The sequence below is a fragment of the Aptenodytes patagonicus genome, chromosome 6 (assembly GCF_965638725.1).
Source record: "Aptenodytes patagonicus chromosome 6, bAptPat1.pri.cur, whole genome shotgun sequence".
Taxonomy (NCBI): domain Eukaryota; kingdom Metazoa; phylum Chordata; class Aves; order Sphenisciformes; family Spheniscidae; genus Aptenodytes; species Aptenodytes patagonicus.
Genome location: NC_134954.1, coordinates 62887535 through 62903034, shown reverse-complemented (window position 1 = coordinate 62903034; position 15500 = coordinate 62887535). Strand labels below are relative to the sequence as shown.

General features: G+C 40.8%; 1 protein-coding gene across 1 annotated transcript; it reads right to left on the bottom strand.

Moving 5' to 3' along the window:
* Positions 1-1575: 1575 nt before the first annotated feature.
* On the bottom strand, positions 1576-15410 carry EAF2 (ELL associated factor 2). Its single transcript, XM_076342963.1, has 6 exons — positions 15258-15410; positions 12396-12490; positions 11576-11712; positions 10683-10828; positions 6899-7165; positions 1576-2414 (listed from the first exon to the last, which is right to left on the bottom strand). Exons 1-6 carry the CDS (start codon positions 15358-15360, stop codon positions 2368-2370), a joined length of 795 nt encoding a protein of 264 aa, XP_076199078.1. The 5' UTR covers positions 15361-15410; the 3' UTR covers positions 1576-2367.
* Positions 15411-15500: the final 90 nt, after the last annotated feature.

Below are 15500 nucleotides of genomic sequence, written 5' to 3'. Positions count from 1 at the left end.
AAAAGCTTAACTGAGACTCTTCCCATCCTAGAAAGCTTTCAACCCAAAGATCAAATCCTAAAGATAGCACGGGCTTCATTAGTCCTGAGACTCAGGAACTTGGAAACCTGCTTTACTCCCAGGGGTATATTTAAGCACCTGTATACATGCGAGTGCAATTATGTACAGATACAGGTAGGTTGTACTCACCAGTTTTATCGGTGAAGGATTGATTGTAATCCATGAGTACACATACTCTCCATGATTTAGACCCTGGCCTGGTCAGTGCTTCCACACATCTGCTCACTCCCATACACCCTGAATTCACTGTTATTCAGAAAAAAACAGCAGCATTCTAGCTACAATTAGAATTTAGCATTGGCCTAAAGGAAGGCTTTGATGCAAATAAGCCACTGGGAGCAGGCAAAAAGAGGACATTTCAGCTCAGGACACTGCTTTATCATGCACCCCTTTCTGTTTAGCACACAGGGCTGCTCCTTAGTCCTAAGGACTGTAACATCTCAGCTCCTCACATTGCCCTAGCAGACTTTATTAGCAGCAGGTGCCAAGAACCACATACTCTGCTAGAATTCCCATACCAACAGCAATGAACCATCAGAGAACTCAATACCCTTTCCCTTGAGAAAGTTCCAAGTATCTTATGATGGTTATTACATAGCATCCTTCCTCAAGGTTGCACATTAGCCCTTTTCTTCTCAAAGACCTGTTCGCCCATGGTTATTAACTTGAGTTTTTTCCTTTGAGTATAAACAAGAAAATGTTTTGCTTCTTATGATACCAACTTTAGGAAGCTGGAAGACTAGAAAGTTGGTCCATGCTCTGCACTAGGTAACAATGCCATAGTTTGGGGTACAGAGTGCAAGGTGGGGAAGCATCAGAAAGAGACTTTCCAGCATTTCATTTCTGCCTGGTGGTACCAATAAAGGTTCCTTTGTGAGGGGTAGACATGGTTTTGGCCTCTTAATCTGTCTAGAGATAAGCACGGGCTGATACTCGCAGTGCAGTTGGGAGAATAAGCTTGTCTAGTACCATCTATTGGATACATTTACTGAGTGTGCATTTTTTCATGTCTGCACATTCAGGCTTACATATAGAATTAAATTCTCAGTTTAAACACAGAGCTGCGATTCAATCACTGCAATCTAGCAAAGGAGACTTCTGTGCAAGACTGAGCAGATTTATCTCATCAGAATTCATCCTACAGACATTTGCTACTGTTAGTTACAAGACTCTTCAGTAGTAAACTACGGGATGAAATTTGGACTCCTACCTGCAGTTCTTCAGGTCTTGAAATATAATTTCAAATGAGGAAAAAATAAGACTAGGCAAACACCTTTTCTTGTCTAACATGACATCACTTACCAATGGCATTTGGATATAATCTGTAATAAACAGTCATCAGTACACTAGCACCGCCATAAACTTTTGGCAAAATAAGAGGATGGGGTGGGGAGTCTGTATTAGCTACCATTTCACTGCTTTCTATTTCTTTGCATGACCCTTTCACTGGCATGACTCATGTAGGTAGAAAGTGGAATTCTTAACCAGTAAAAACAGAATCAGACGCATGAAAATGATAAATATTGCTTTATTAAATTACTTTTGTACTCCTACAAAGAAATTTTCTGATTTCCGTTACAGAATTAAATGAAGGAAATTCATTGCTGTCTCTGCAGTTATCTAAATTTAGATACAAAAGGTTGTAAAAAGACCAGCCTATTCAAGTTACATAAAAAAGGCAGAGAATAGACAAGTTCCCTCAGGAATCTTGAGGCTCAGAAATATAAAGTCCTATAATACAATGAAATTAAGAATTCAGCAATGTGTTGAACAATTGTAAACTGTAACTGCACTAGTGGACCACATTATTCAGCAGTTTCCTTAAAGGTATGAACTGTGAACTGAACAAAAAGTGTAGCTGACACAGCAGACCTCATTTAGTTGTTCTCCCTTTCACTCCCTCCAAGTAAAAGTTGTGAGATCAGCATTCAGCATTTACATGATAGGAAGGAAACTTGCCTCCATAAATATCAGAAATTTCTCCATTCCATAACTATTTATATAAAGTAACTAGCTGTTACAAATCAGTTTCAAGTAAAACAGGTGGCTGAGGCAAAAATAATCAAAATCAGATCATACACAATTTTACTGTAAATACAGTAATTTGAAAGATAAACACATAACCATAGCACTGACAGGATATCAATGCTGCTGTATTATAGACATGATGTGTCAGTAGAAAATTAGGATGTCTATTATCAAAATCGAGGACATTCATTCCAGTCTCTGGTAATCTAATCTTAGTGCAAAACAGATGCTAAGACGTATTTAGCAAAAAAGGTGATACATTTAAGGCCAAAAATTTGTTCAGTCATCACTATCGCTTCCAGATTCACTCAGCTGCAAGTCATTTCCTAGAAGAAAGAGAGTCATCATATTAGTCATTTTCAAGGAAATACTTTTCTTCTTTCAAGAGATTCCCTTTCCCAATTAAAGGTTTACAAAAACTAAAACCAAACAGGTCAGGGGGGTTGGACTAGATATCTTTAAAGGTCCGTTCTAACCCAGACTATTCTATGATAGGAAAACGAAGAGGTGTAGAACCAAACTCCGCAGTGACAGAACCTTAGAGAGATCGCTTTCCTACAATTTTAAAATCTTGGCAAGGAAGCCATTAGCTTATTAGCCACAAATGCATTTATTTAATATCACCAGATCACAAAAGACAACACCTAGCTATCTTTGCCACCCACATTTTCATGCTTCATAAGTGGGAAAACTGCTGGTGAATGCAGTTTTGTGAAAAACAAGTTGTTGTTGTTGTTTTTTTTTTTTTTAAACACATCTGAATGCTACTCAGCTGTGCTTGAAAACAAAGTGGTGTCTCAATCAAGAAGAGCAGCTCTTTGATGTACCATTTAAAGATGTATCAGCAACCTACTATTTCAAACAGGTTTTGGAACAAGTGAACAAACAAAACGTAAAAAGAAATTTTACACAGCACTTTAATTTGGTGGTGGCTACATGTGTTTCAAAATGGGGAAGTAAGAAGAAAGACTACGTTATGCTTGCAATGGATGTCCATAAGCTTAGGCGGTGGGAATCATTCCAGGATGACAGATAACTAACAAAAAATACAGCTGCATACTATACAGAATCTACATCATATCTAGCAACTTCCCATGCATTTTTAAGAATTTGTTCCAACTAGTATGCTTTTATTCACACCTCCATTGCCAAACGACCATTAAAAGAAAAAAAAAAAAAAAGGAATGCATCTCAGGTCATGGAAATGGCCTAAAAAGCAAAGAAAAGTCACTGAAACTGAGTAGGCACACTATTTTCACATGCCCTTTCCTCAGCTGCAGCATCCTTCACAGATCACTTTTGCAGATGGATAAAAAAGTAACCTCGAGAGGGTAAACCCAACAAGACACTCAGACTGGATCTTTTGTTATCAGGCATATCATTTCTGCCAGAACACTGAAGTCTTTAAGATGGCTGCATTTAGCCTTCTTTTGTTTTCCACTATGTCATCACTAAAGCTTAGAAAGTGGTACATGGTTCTCTGCAACAAAACAGAAAACACTTTATATAAGACAAGAATAGTGAAGATGGCTGTTTCCAGCAATCTTTAAAGTACTACTGTAGACAAGTTTTTTCCAATCGTCTATATAGAGACATGTACAGCCGTATTATTTTAATATAAATTTAAAAAGCAATTTTGAAAGAACAAAATCAAGTAATTTGTCAATAAATATTCAGGACAGTATATTATCCTGAGAAATAATATTTCAAGGCAGAGAGTGGCATTAGTAAATTAAACTCATGCATTTATCACTCAAAGGAAAACTTACAGTGAATTCTTAGAAATCCCAGCCCTGTTATGCACTACCTACTTTACGAGAGGACTAGGAGTACGAACAAGAAGATAGCCTTCCAAATAGTGATTCTGCAGCCTTCAAAAGTTATTTCAACATAGTTAATAGAAATTACACAAACCCTATAACACCAGCCAAAAATGCCAGTGCTTGTGAAAACCAGTAGATGGGAAAAGCAAGAACTCCAAGTTCCAGAGTCAGAAATAATGCATTAGGATTTACTTCAGGGAAAACTTTCTGCCCCATTTTTATAACCCCACCTCCAAAAAACACCTTCAGAGAGATGGCAAAATAACACAGACTAGAGTTGGTAGTTTTCAGATGGGTTTGGTGCAAGAATGGAAAGTTCATTTAAGGACTAGGACTCTGAAGAAGCATCTAGACTCTATTGCACTTCGGAGGCAGCAATAAAGTGGGGAAAACTGTTGAATTCAGTTGTCACAGTGCCAATTGCTTATTAGCAATATTAATTGGGGAAACAGATTGCACTGCAAATTACGACATTTCCTAAACTTTTAAATCAGTGACTACAATACGTTCAATTGAATTCTTGTGAGTTATAGGGGATGTGGAAACTCATAGGAGTGACCTGTGTTTCACAGATCTTAGTGATCACACCAACACCAAACTAATACAAGGGAATATTATTTAATGACTAGCTGCTTGTACCAGCACTGAGTATCAAAAGAGAAGTGAAGTTGTGCTGAATACCATGTACATAACACAAGGCCCCAGAATAGCCAATCTATGCTGCTTTTTCTTTGGAAAGTTACTTTATTTAACATAACTCTCGTTTAAACAAAAAGTAGACATAAAGCAACATATGATCAAATATTTATGAAGAACAGATTCATTAGTGCCACCATTTACAAACTTTGTTATAAGGCAAGTTGTGAGCCTATATAATCAGCTTCTGAAGGTAGAAAGGGGAAGAAGCAGTATTTTGGGGGTGAGGGGCAGTCTTGAGCCCCGGATTCCTGAAGGGGTAGATTATGTATATCTGGCAGAAGTATTTGGTTACCATGCTCTAGACACCACCTCCTGCGTTTTCCAAGTTCCACAAATCCTCAACTGTATGATTGCTATATGCAAGATGAAACGCTGCTCTCTAAGCCTTCCCCCAGCCTTCTGCCTGCACACAGCAAGCCAAAGGAAAACTTCACTAATTACCCAGTACAGCCCTGATTTTACAGAGGTGCACAAAACTAGTCATGCACATAAGCAGTCAAACCTCAAAACAGGATTAGACAAGCAAACAGCTTGTGCTGACATTTGTTGATTCAATGTTTTATTTTTGTAAAACATTATTTGAGATGGAAGAAATGACTGTACAGGATCCCGACTGAGAACTCTTGCCATTCAAGCTAGAACCATGTGCTATCCATTTAGTTTCTCCAGGTTTCACTCTCCTGCCAAATACCCTCAGCAAGGGAGCTAGAGAAACATTCTCCTTGAAAGTAACTTTGTTGATCTCTGTCTAGTTGAAGAGTATTTTAAGCGTTAACCATAGTGGAAGTTGGGGACAGAATCGTTTTAAGCAGTAAAGAGATCTGAAAACCGTAACAGAAGTAAATGGGATTAAGCTAAAGATCTAGGCAAGCTCAGATAGTCAAGCCCAAGGCTTGATGCTACAGACAGAGGTTCTACCTATCAATGTGGTTCTCGAGCACCATCAAGCCACCAACTTCCCCTGTAATAGTTTTGATGTCATCATGTTTTAAGCAGCGTTTTCTCACTATGACTGTTGGAACTGGTGGACTTGGCCACCTGTACTTGTATTTCTCAGTGGAAGCTTTGCCAGCTGGGATTCTGTCACTGGGGATAGAGCTTAATCTCATTTTCATAACAGTTGTATCTAAAGCATGAAGAATGGGAAATCCCATTTGTGAATAAGGGTTGAAATAAATGGCACACTCTAAAGTTATGCAAATTATAAACATGAAGACATTGTTCTCTACAGTGACAGTAAAATGAAAGCAGCATTTAGTCCTTTGCACAAGAAGTCACAGGACTTTTCAGTCTGATCTTATCTGTTAATGCAGTACATAAATAACCAGCACAGATACTTAATTAAAGTATTTAAATACTAGCTACAAAAAAAAACCTGTTCATGTTATCCATTAAGTACTGAAATAAAAGTAGATCTGCCAGAGTCTAAAATTTCAGTGTAAGAAGTTTGCATATAAATGATAAACCTTAAAGATCTTAGGCTGCAAACCAGGGTTGATGGGAATCTCTTCAAACCAAGAGCCTGCAGCTAAGCACCTAATTAAAAATGTACTCATTTTCGAAGAGTCACCATAGCTGAATACTCACTTCTATGTCTGAATACTCCTGCTATTTAGGTAGCAAGCTTAAGATTCTCTACCTAGTGGGTTCTTTTTCTGTCCAAACTCTCCTTTTTTGAATACACTGAGCATTCAACTCCAGGCTGAGCAGCAACCACTTCTTGAAGAATATCACAACTACTCTTCAAATTACATTTTTAGTTGCCTGAACGGGTGGAATAAGTTAATATCACCTGAAAGCAAATCGCCTCCTTCCTTATACACAAAGGACAGTTTTGCCATGCTGTCCAGTGGAACAGTGCCATGAATAATTGTAACTGAAGTAGCTAAGAATACACCATCTCTTCTGTAATTGAGAGTGTTGCCAGTATAGTATCTTTCCCATAGTTCTACCCAAGAAATTATAAGCATATGTTCTGGGAGTGCCCTGTTAGTTCAAGTATTTTCAATATAAAATTACTGTTCTCCAGTCCCAATGTATATAACTGGGAGGAAGCCAGAAGAGCTTAGGAAATATTTTCAACTGCATCAGCTTTAATTTAATATCTCTGGGGACCAAGAACCTTCTAGCCCAGTGTCTAATTCAGACTGCTGCTGAACAATCAAACCCTAGCATCACTTCCCACAGTTTTAATTATAACAGAGACATACTTAAAAACAATATGGTTTCCTTTCAGAATCTTGATGTCTGGAATTGTGCACTAAGAAAAGAACAGCCTTTGTACTTACGTAGTGTATTCATCATATGACCACTGCTCTCTTGGGATCTGTTATGACTGGCATCTTTGTCAGGGACAGCCTGTTGTGGTATGGCAGACACAGTAGGCTGTGGCTGCAAATATGGCATTGATATAGGAAGAGAGGGCTTCGTTTCCTCGTCTTCAGAATCACTAGAACTATTTTCACTACTTGATGAAGAGGACGAAGAACTTTTAGAGTCAGATGAACTGTCAGAGCTACTCAGCTGGTCCATGATACTGGCTTCTGCTTTTAGCTCTGCAAACAATATGATTTGTTTCTTAGTTAACATTCATCATAATTGAAAATAAGGAGGGAAAAAAAAAATTATAAAAAAGAAAAATCAGCAACAGAAGTCAGGTACATGCATTACAGTAACTAAAAAAACCCAAACAAAACCAAACCAAAAAACGCCAGAACTCTCCAAAACAAAGAAAAGGGCACAAGCAAGCATCCAGCCTGTCATGTGGTTTTCTTCTATCGTAGCTGGGGCACTTTCTCCCTTTCAAGCCAAGCATTAGAACAAGGGTGACTGTGAACCCAAATGCTAACCCCACATTCCACAGGGTAGTGCATCCCACATAGCCTTTAATTTCTGCAACTAGCAAGTCTTCTGTATTTTCCTTAGCACCCCCAAAGACGCCTTTCACTGACTAAAAACTGCAGTTACAAATCACACAGATAAGTTAGCTGTAAGATGTCTGCAGCTGCACTCAAAATGCCTCCCAGCAGTTCAGCATTACAATCAATACACTTGTTTGGACTATGTGACATTTTGCTCAAAACCAGGTTAAGCATGAAGAACATCCAAAGGAACCATCCACGGTTTACTATTAGGAAGATTTCACCAAATCCTCGTTCTCTTTATAGATTTGGGGGTGGGGAAAAAAGCTAGACCAACATGAGGTAGACAAGAAATACTGGAAATTAACAGATCAAACTGACTCAACCAACTTGCATTCTTGATGAAATAACTCACCTGACTACAATATTTAGGAGAGTATAACTGGATAGATCATGCTGCACACTATGCATTTTTGATATATACCAGCTGAAGTCCAACATACAGAGGAAGTTAAGTTTTGCAGAAAGGGTACACATAATAATTGTGCAAAATAGGGGTGCTGCTGAAGTGAGAAGTCTGAAACAGACCACTGAATCTTGAGGAGTTACCCAGAGCGCAGAAGTTCATCATTATACAAGATTGTAACTACCCAGACATTTGTTAAGATGGTCTTACAAGCACTTGGAGTACTTCAGGAACAGCTTTGATATAGCAGACGTAAAAAGCAAGTAGGAGATTGGCTCATCTCACTTCACCCAATACAGAAGAACAGGTTGAAGATGAAAGTCACCAAGATGCAAGGATGGCTCAGAGCTTAATCAAGAGAAGAAGGGAGAACAAAAGAATAAGCTTCAACACAAACTTCCATGAAGCCTTCCAATTCTGAGTTATCAAAGGCTACTCTAAAGGAAAGGTACTTAGGCCAGTACCTTATCAAAGGCCAGTCTAAGGGGAAATGGTGTTCAGGAAAAATGGCACCTGAAATAGTGCAGCTATGGCTACAAGGACAAACTAACCCAATGCCAAGGAAGAACAGAAAGTACAATAAAAGACCATACCGGCTGACTCAAAAATAAGGAAAGAGAAGGGGCAGGGGGGGAGGAAGCACCCTCCTGTTACTAAGGTCATGTATAAAAGAACAGCTTAAGGACAGAAAAGAGGACAGAAAAGCTAAGGCAAAAATTAGGATGCAGCTAGCAGAACGATCAAGAATTCATTTCAAAATTAATTCTAGAGAAGAAAGGCCAAAGAAACAACTGATCTACCACACATCTGGAGCTGTAAGCTAACTGAAAGATACCACTCAAGTCCTACGCACTTAATTCCACTTCCTCCCTGCTCTCACCAATGTCTAATAAGAGAAAAATTTTAAGTGAAAGGCTAACAGTTAATACCAAAAACTGAGGAATAAGATCTCTGCCTTGAATTTTGACGTAATTTAATCTGACAGAATTTAAATTAAGTATTTTCAAACAGTGAAGGAAGGGCTGTATGTATACTAGAGGACAAAGGTAGAGTGATCTTTCCCCCACCCAAGAAAACAAAGTTAGTAACAAGTTCAAGGTAGTGTACTTAAGCAGGAATAGGCAGTTACACAACCATGGATGAAGAATGATTAAGTAGGCAACACTTCTGAAGAGCCTGTGAGTTACAGTGGATCACTACGCACAGTTCTACCGCACCATGCTGCTGCGGAAATGACAAGCATTACACTGGGACGTGATACTATTTGGTCTTTGTGTGTAAAGATGAATAGTACCTGTAAGACAGTCTTCTTGCTCAACTCAGCACTGCTAAAACCTTAGCTGAAACAGTAAATGTATTTAGGCACTATACTTCAGGAAGTTTTTGGACTCGTCATAAGACAGTGCAAGAAGAGTGACGATGAATCAGGGATCTAGAAAACTTAACTTCTAATGAAAGATTGAACCAGCTGGCATCATTTTGCATAAAGAATGGGAAAGACATAGCAGCTTCTGAGTACGTGAAGGACAGCTCACAAGCAGCAGTGTAATCTGGTGTATACTTGCATGATAAATATGAAAGTAGTAATGGGCTTACTGTCATGATTTATTAGGAGGAACCTGAACAGTAAGGAGAGCAAAGCCCTGGAATGGACTGCCAGAGAGAACACAGGATCTGTCACTGAAAGGCTTTAAGAACAGGTTAAAAAAATTATGTCAGAAATCTGACCTTAGGACAGAAGGATGGACTAGATCACTTTAAAAGATCCCTACCATCCCTATTTGTCAATTATTCCGCGTTCTTTAGTAGTACTCAAAATTGGACTGGCACTACACGAGAGTTTGATACATGTTGGCAGCCACTTTGGTGACTTACAATATGTTTGACACCACCAATTCCCCCCAAAACAACAGACCACCAAGAAAAAGCATCATTTTATTCCATGAGCTCAAGTACTCCTTCCTCTTTGCAACCTTAGATGTATTCTAGTACTGTTCTGTAGTATAGATTTCTGGTCAGAGTTTAAAACCAATGGGAAAAAAAACCACCTTCATAATGACACATCTAAAAAAATCTGTTTAAAGGAATTCAGAACATCTTGGGAGGCAGATGTCAACTCCAGTCAATGAAACTGCCACCTGTCAGCATTTTTGTAGCAAGTAATTACCACCTGCCATCTTCCTTGTCCTCCAGAAGGAAGTAAGGCCTCCTATTAAGTGAAATATGAGTGTCACACCAGAGTCTCTCAAGAATACAGTACATAGCACTGTTCAAGGGTTGATTTATGCAGGTTTTTAGCTGTCTTTTTCATTGGAACCTCATCTTTCACAGGTCTTATCCAGTAATTTAAAATGTATTTTGAGTTGTAAAGCACTGTAACCTATATGTTTTCTGGGTGCAGAGAAAGAATGAGGAGCGATGTCAAAATGGAAGCGACTCAAGTAGCAGTGGAAGACAGAATCGAGAAGAGAGAGCAGTGAGATCCTTGGCATTACTAAGCCTAATGGTTCATCTGATTTTTTTACCTTAGCAAGTTTCAAATACTGCTTTGTTACCACTTGAGCCAGAGTGGTCATTTCCATATGAGGGTAAAGTGCTTACATAATCAGCTTCTAGTGTGAATCTCAAACAAACAAAAAAACAAAACCCAAACCAAAAACCACACAAACAAAAAACCTTGGCTCTTAAAAACTAGTTGCTAGTGAAGAGCAAAGTTTCTGAAACTTATGTGACAGTGGAACTTACCTCGTTCAATATCATCCATAGGAGAAGACGGGAACATCTTTTCTTTTGGTGGAGAATTTTTAACATTGTTTGGAACCTTAGTTGCATTTCGCATTTGCTGCTGTTGCTGCTCTATGCGAGACTGGACTTTACTGCTTCCTTCAGCTCTGTGTGTAAAAGCAAAAGATTTTTAATTACTCTAGAAGACAAGATGCAAGGAAAATGGCAAGAATACAGGGGATACAGTACCTTAAGTTATGGAATCATCTGTCATGCCTTTCCAAATAGCATCATTAGATTTCTAGGTACGTTATTATACTGGCATATAATTTTATATAGATGTATTAAAAATTGTTTTTTAATACAGTGCCAATAACTTTTTAAGCCTTTGTCAGTTGATTTGTTTTTATACCTGGCTACCCAGGATCACTTAATAATAATTCTGCTGGAAATTACTTATATGGACTCAGCAGCAGAAAAAAAAAAAATTCAAAAACTTGGTATGAGAAAAACAAGCCATTAATATTACTGAAACATGTCACAGAATTCATCTTTTTTTATTTTCTCATTTAGAAGTCAGAAGGCAGTAGGCAAGCTACCTTCCAAACAGATATTTTTGCCTCCCTCTAAACTCATCAGAAAATAGTTACCATCTCTTTCAACAATGTGACAGTTTTTAGTTAAAAAAAAAAAAAAAAAAATCTCATTTCTTCCACCAGTCAAGACTCGAAAGCTGTGAAGTCAGTATGCTCAGAAAGCAGGCTTTTCACTCTATTGAACAAGGCCACATACTTTCTAAAAATTATGTTTTGCTAAAAATAGTAATGGGTAGTTATGTATCTCAATTTAGACTCATTAACAAATCGATTTTCACAATGAGTAAAGCACAGTTGTTTCTCCTGTAAATCACCCACCTGGTTTTTTTCACAGTGATGTTGCTACTAAGTTTCTCTAGGCGACATTCTCCAGTGTCATGGTTGATAATTAAGATACATTCTTTTAGGTAAGGCTTCTTTGAGCCCTTGAACACAGTCACTGGTGGAGTTGAGCCCTATTAAATCAGAAGTCCAGCAAGTGTTACTACCATAGTCTTTTTTTTTTTTTCTTAGAAACAGCAATCCATCACAGTGATGACAAGTTCACTATAAGCAATCATTTCTAGTCTTTAAAAGTGTTATCAGTTAATTCAAATTAGATTCACAATAGCCATGACCAAAAGCAGCTGGTGACTGACCGGAACAGGATTTCACCCAGCTTAGCTTAGTTTGAAACTGATTAAATGCTTATTTCCCAATGAGAGCATGCTCACTGTAGGACTCCTTTTACCAAAATGGGTTTCAGTTACCATATCAGCAGAGCAGTAAAGCATGGCAGGTAGTAAATTTTCCCTTTCCAGTCTTTCCTGCTTTAGAACTGCACTAGAGCAGTAAATACCAAGGGGTAACTTGCACTGCCAACATCGACATGAAGCTTTTCTGTGTACGCAACACTTCTGGGTCATCCTACAGCATATTTCCAATGCGGTGAATACGCTTAAAGTTACAGCACAGCTGTTTAACCTTTAGGTCTTCTGTAATTTTACATTCTTAGAGCAATTGTTTTTCTACTCTAAAAATCACACAAGCAGCTCTGAAACAGCACTGAAACTTCATATCCTTCTATATTCAGTATGTACTTATGACAACAAAATAAATCATTCCCTTAGGCCCGCCACTCTTCAGCCACCCCACTCACCTCAATATTTGGCAGTGTTATCGTCACCTGTTCACCTTTACCAACTTCAAGGTCTCCTTCACAGGACATATCAATAGATGCAGGCTTAAAGTCATCTAAATATAAAACCAAAGTGGATTATTTACAGGCTTTTCAGGAATCTTATGAATGTAGACACCTTTTAATTGCAGTTGGAAGCTATTAAGTTAAAGCCTTTTTTGCTAGTGTATCATCTACCATTCCCCCGAGCAGATCATTCCATAAGTCAGCATTATTCAAAGTCAAAATGGTTTTCTCAAGATTCAGTGTAAGTGTTAACACCTTTCAGTTAAAATTAGAAAAACGCTTTTAGGTTTTAATGGTTAAAGAGGCTGAATGAGCTGTGCTATATTTCAAAAGATAAATCATCGCATAATTACTGTCAGAAAAATCAATAAATAGTTCTTGAAAATGTCGATCCCAAGTGTGGGAGATGTAGACAAGTGACTAAAAATGCAAAAAACAACATCAATGCTCAAATCCATTTCTGTATCCATTTCCGATTTTACTGTAACACGCATGTCAGAAGCTGACCAAAACTTGGGTTTCAGTATATTTATTTTTGTCAAAAGTGAAATTACTTCCCAATTAAATATTAATTTTCTTTTTGTCTTTTTCAACATCTAAAGTATTGATTAAAATAGGTTTTAAACAAAAGAAGATATCAATTTCCGGTCCTTCTCAAAAATCTGAGACATTGAAAATAAGCATGTGTTCAGGCATCAGCGCTGCTGCTATGTAGCAAACCATTAGCTATAAAGTATTATTTCCACCACAAACGAATTGGGAAGGGCTACAGCTAAAAGGCCTGCCTGCACAGATCTAGAGAGATAGGACGACATCAAGAGGCTCTGCGAGGCACGTGGTAACAGATGTGGGTTTGAACCCGTGGTTCCAGCAAATGCAGGCGCGGGGCCAGTCTCGCACCCCGGGGACGTCCGGTGCCCTGCCTCGCACGCTGGGGAGAGGCACCCTGTTGCAGCTGAAAAGAGGCACGGAGGGACCAGGCACGTAAAGGGGACCCATTAGACGGCATGCTCCCCGGCCACAGCACGGCACGCGCTCCTTGCCTCTCCACCTCTCACGTCACCCGCTGCTGGTCACAGGCAGCAGCACTCTGTTACAGCTGGGGAGCTTCGCAGTTCAACAACACTGCCTGTACCCCACTGGCCAGGCGGCACAGACCACAGCTGGGAGCCCTGGCTCCAGCTTGCACACCAACCGGGCAAGAAGACCAAGCTTCAAGAGCTGGTGGGCAGGACTATGCACACAGCAGAGGGCTTTGAGCTAAGACACAGGTAACAGCCCCTGCCAGCCTTGTTTGCGGCAAACCCCCACACGTCATCTTACAGGGATAAGCGTGAAATAGTTCCAAAGTTTCTCATCGAATTAGAGAATGTTTGCTTTAATATACAGCCACTGGGTGGTTAATACTTTAGAAAATTAAGATACTGATTCCAGTGTCCATAAACGGACTTCTGATCTTAACTTTTAACCAGCAGATGCCTTTCCCTTTACTCATTTGTTAACAAAAACTTCAGCTGTCAGAGAAGAATAATTTCTGACATTTGATAGAACTGATGAACATGCCAGTTTCTATGTCTCATTTGTTGGAAAGGGAGAGAGATTTCAAAACAGATTTCAGAACAAATCATCAAATTACAGGAGTCAGCAAGAAATCGTAAGGGCAGGAGGTACCAGACGTGGTTTTTAGTCCTCTTCAAAATTAGGGTAAATTTCAAGTTACAGCATTTGTTTAAATCCATTTATAGCTTTTGCCCGCTCCCTCCCCTCTCCCCCCCTCCCACAGTTGCAGACAATCCTACTAAGTGCCATTCCATTTGCTCACAGAAAGCACGTTACCCATCTCGCTGCACTGCATGAAAGCATACGGGACATTCTCCAGAGAACGTACGCGAGACTGAATCTTGGGGATCAGTCTATAAATAATGAGACGTCAAAACCAGAAGCAGCAGTCCTAAATTACCAAACTATAATCCTGAGAGCATTTGTTTCCTAGCTACCCTCAGAATCTTTGAGCACACACCTCTCTAGATAGTAATTATGTACTCAGGGAGGGTATACTAGCTTTGTGATTAATACTGCCTTTAACCTTTGATTGCTGAATTGTACTTAACTTCTAAAAACTAAGCACAAGGAAAGAGGGCAAAGCCAGAGCTTCAGCCCAATTCTGTTTCCAGCAGAACTGCATCGAGACACTATTCTGGATGCAGAAGGCCTAAAAAGTGAAGTTAGTGCCCAGAAAGTAGCGAGGGGCAGTACTGGGGTACAACGGCCGTACACCTCACCAGCAACACGCTCTCGGGAGCAACTGCAACCTGATCTGCACCGCTCCCGAGGTCCCGGACCGGCACCCCAGCCACAGGGACTCGGTTCCCAGGTGTGCCCCAGGATCCCGGGACGAAGGCAGGCAACTCATTCCGGCTTCCCGGGCCCTGCCTGTGCAGCCGACTGGTATTTCGGCTCCCATCAGGCTACCGGTACGACCTGCCTTACCGAACAGATAAGCTCCTCCGGAGACAGCGCTTCGGTGCCTGCCCAAGCGAGGGGCCCCGAGCCCGGCCGCAGCACAAGCCAACCCCGCGGCAGTTTTGCCACGCTGCCCTTCTCCTCCCCCAGCGCCCGGCCGCCTGCCACGCCACGCTCTCCCTCACACCGATGCCCGCCCGGGCCTGCTCCGACCCATCCTCCGCTCCCGCCCGCCGGGCCTGCGAGCAAGGCCAAGCCGGGCCGCGGCACCTGCCCGGCCAGCGTTCCCGCCCCGGCAGCACCCGGGCCCCCCCGGGGGGGGGAGCTGAGGGACTGCCCCTGCCCCACGCTCACAGCGGACGGTGTGGAAGGCGCAGCGCGGCTGCTTCTCGAAGCTCTCGCCCAGCTTCAACACCCGCTCCTTGGGGTCGAAAAGCGACGGGACCGCTCCGTTCATCGCGGCGCCTCAGACCGCGCCTCAGACCATGGCGAGCCCGGGCGGCCCCCGCCGCTGCCGCCGTCGTCGCCGAACATCCCTCGCACCGCCCGGACACGCCCACGCGCCCCCACGGACGGTGGACGCGCCCCCCGTGCCGG

Excerpts from the sequence above, each read along its gene's own strand:
- EAF2 (XM_076342963.1), bottom strand. The coding sequence starts at position 15,360 with ATGAACGGAGCGGTCCCGTCGCTTTTCGACCCCAAGGAGCGGGTGTTG. Across the intron at positions 11,713-12,395 it reads TAACACTGCCAAATATTGAG|GGCTCAACTCCACCAGTGAC; the intron begins GTGAGTGGGGTG and ends CTGATTTAATAG. Across the intron at positions 7,166-10,682 it reads TATGGATGATATTGAACGAG|AGCTAAAAGCAGAAGCCAGT; the intron begins GTAAGTTCCACT and ends TATTGTTTGCAG.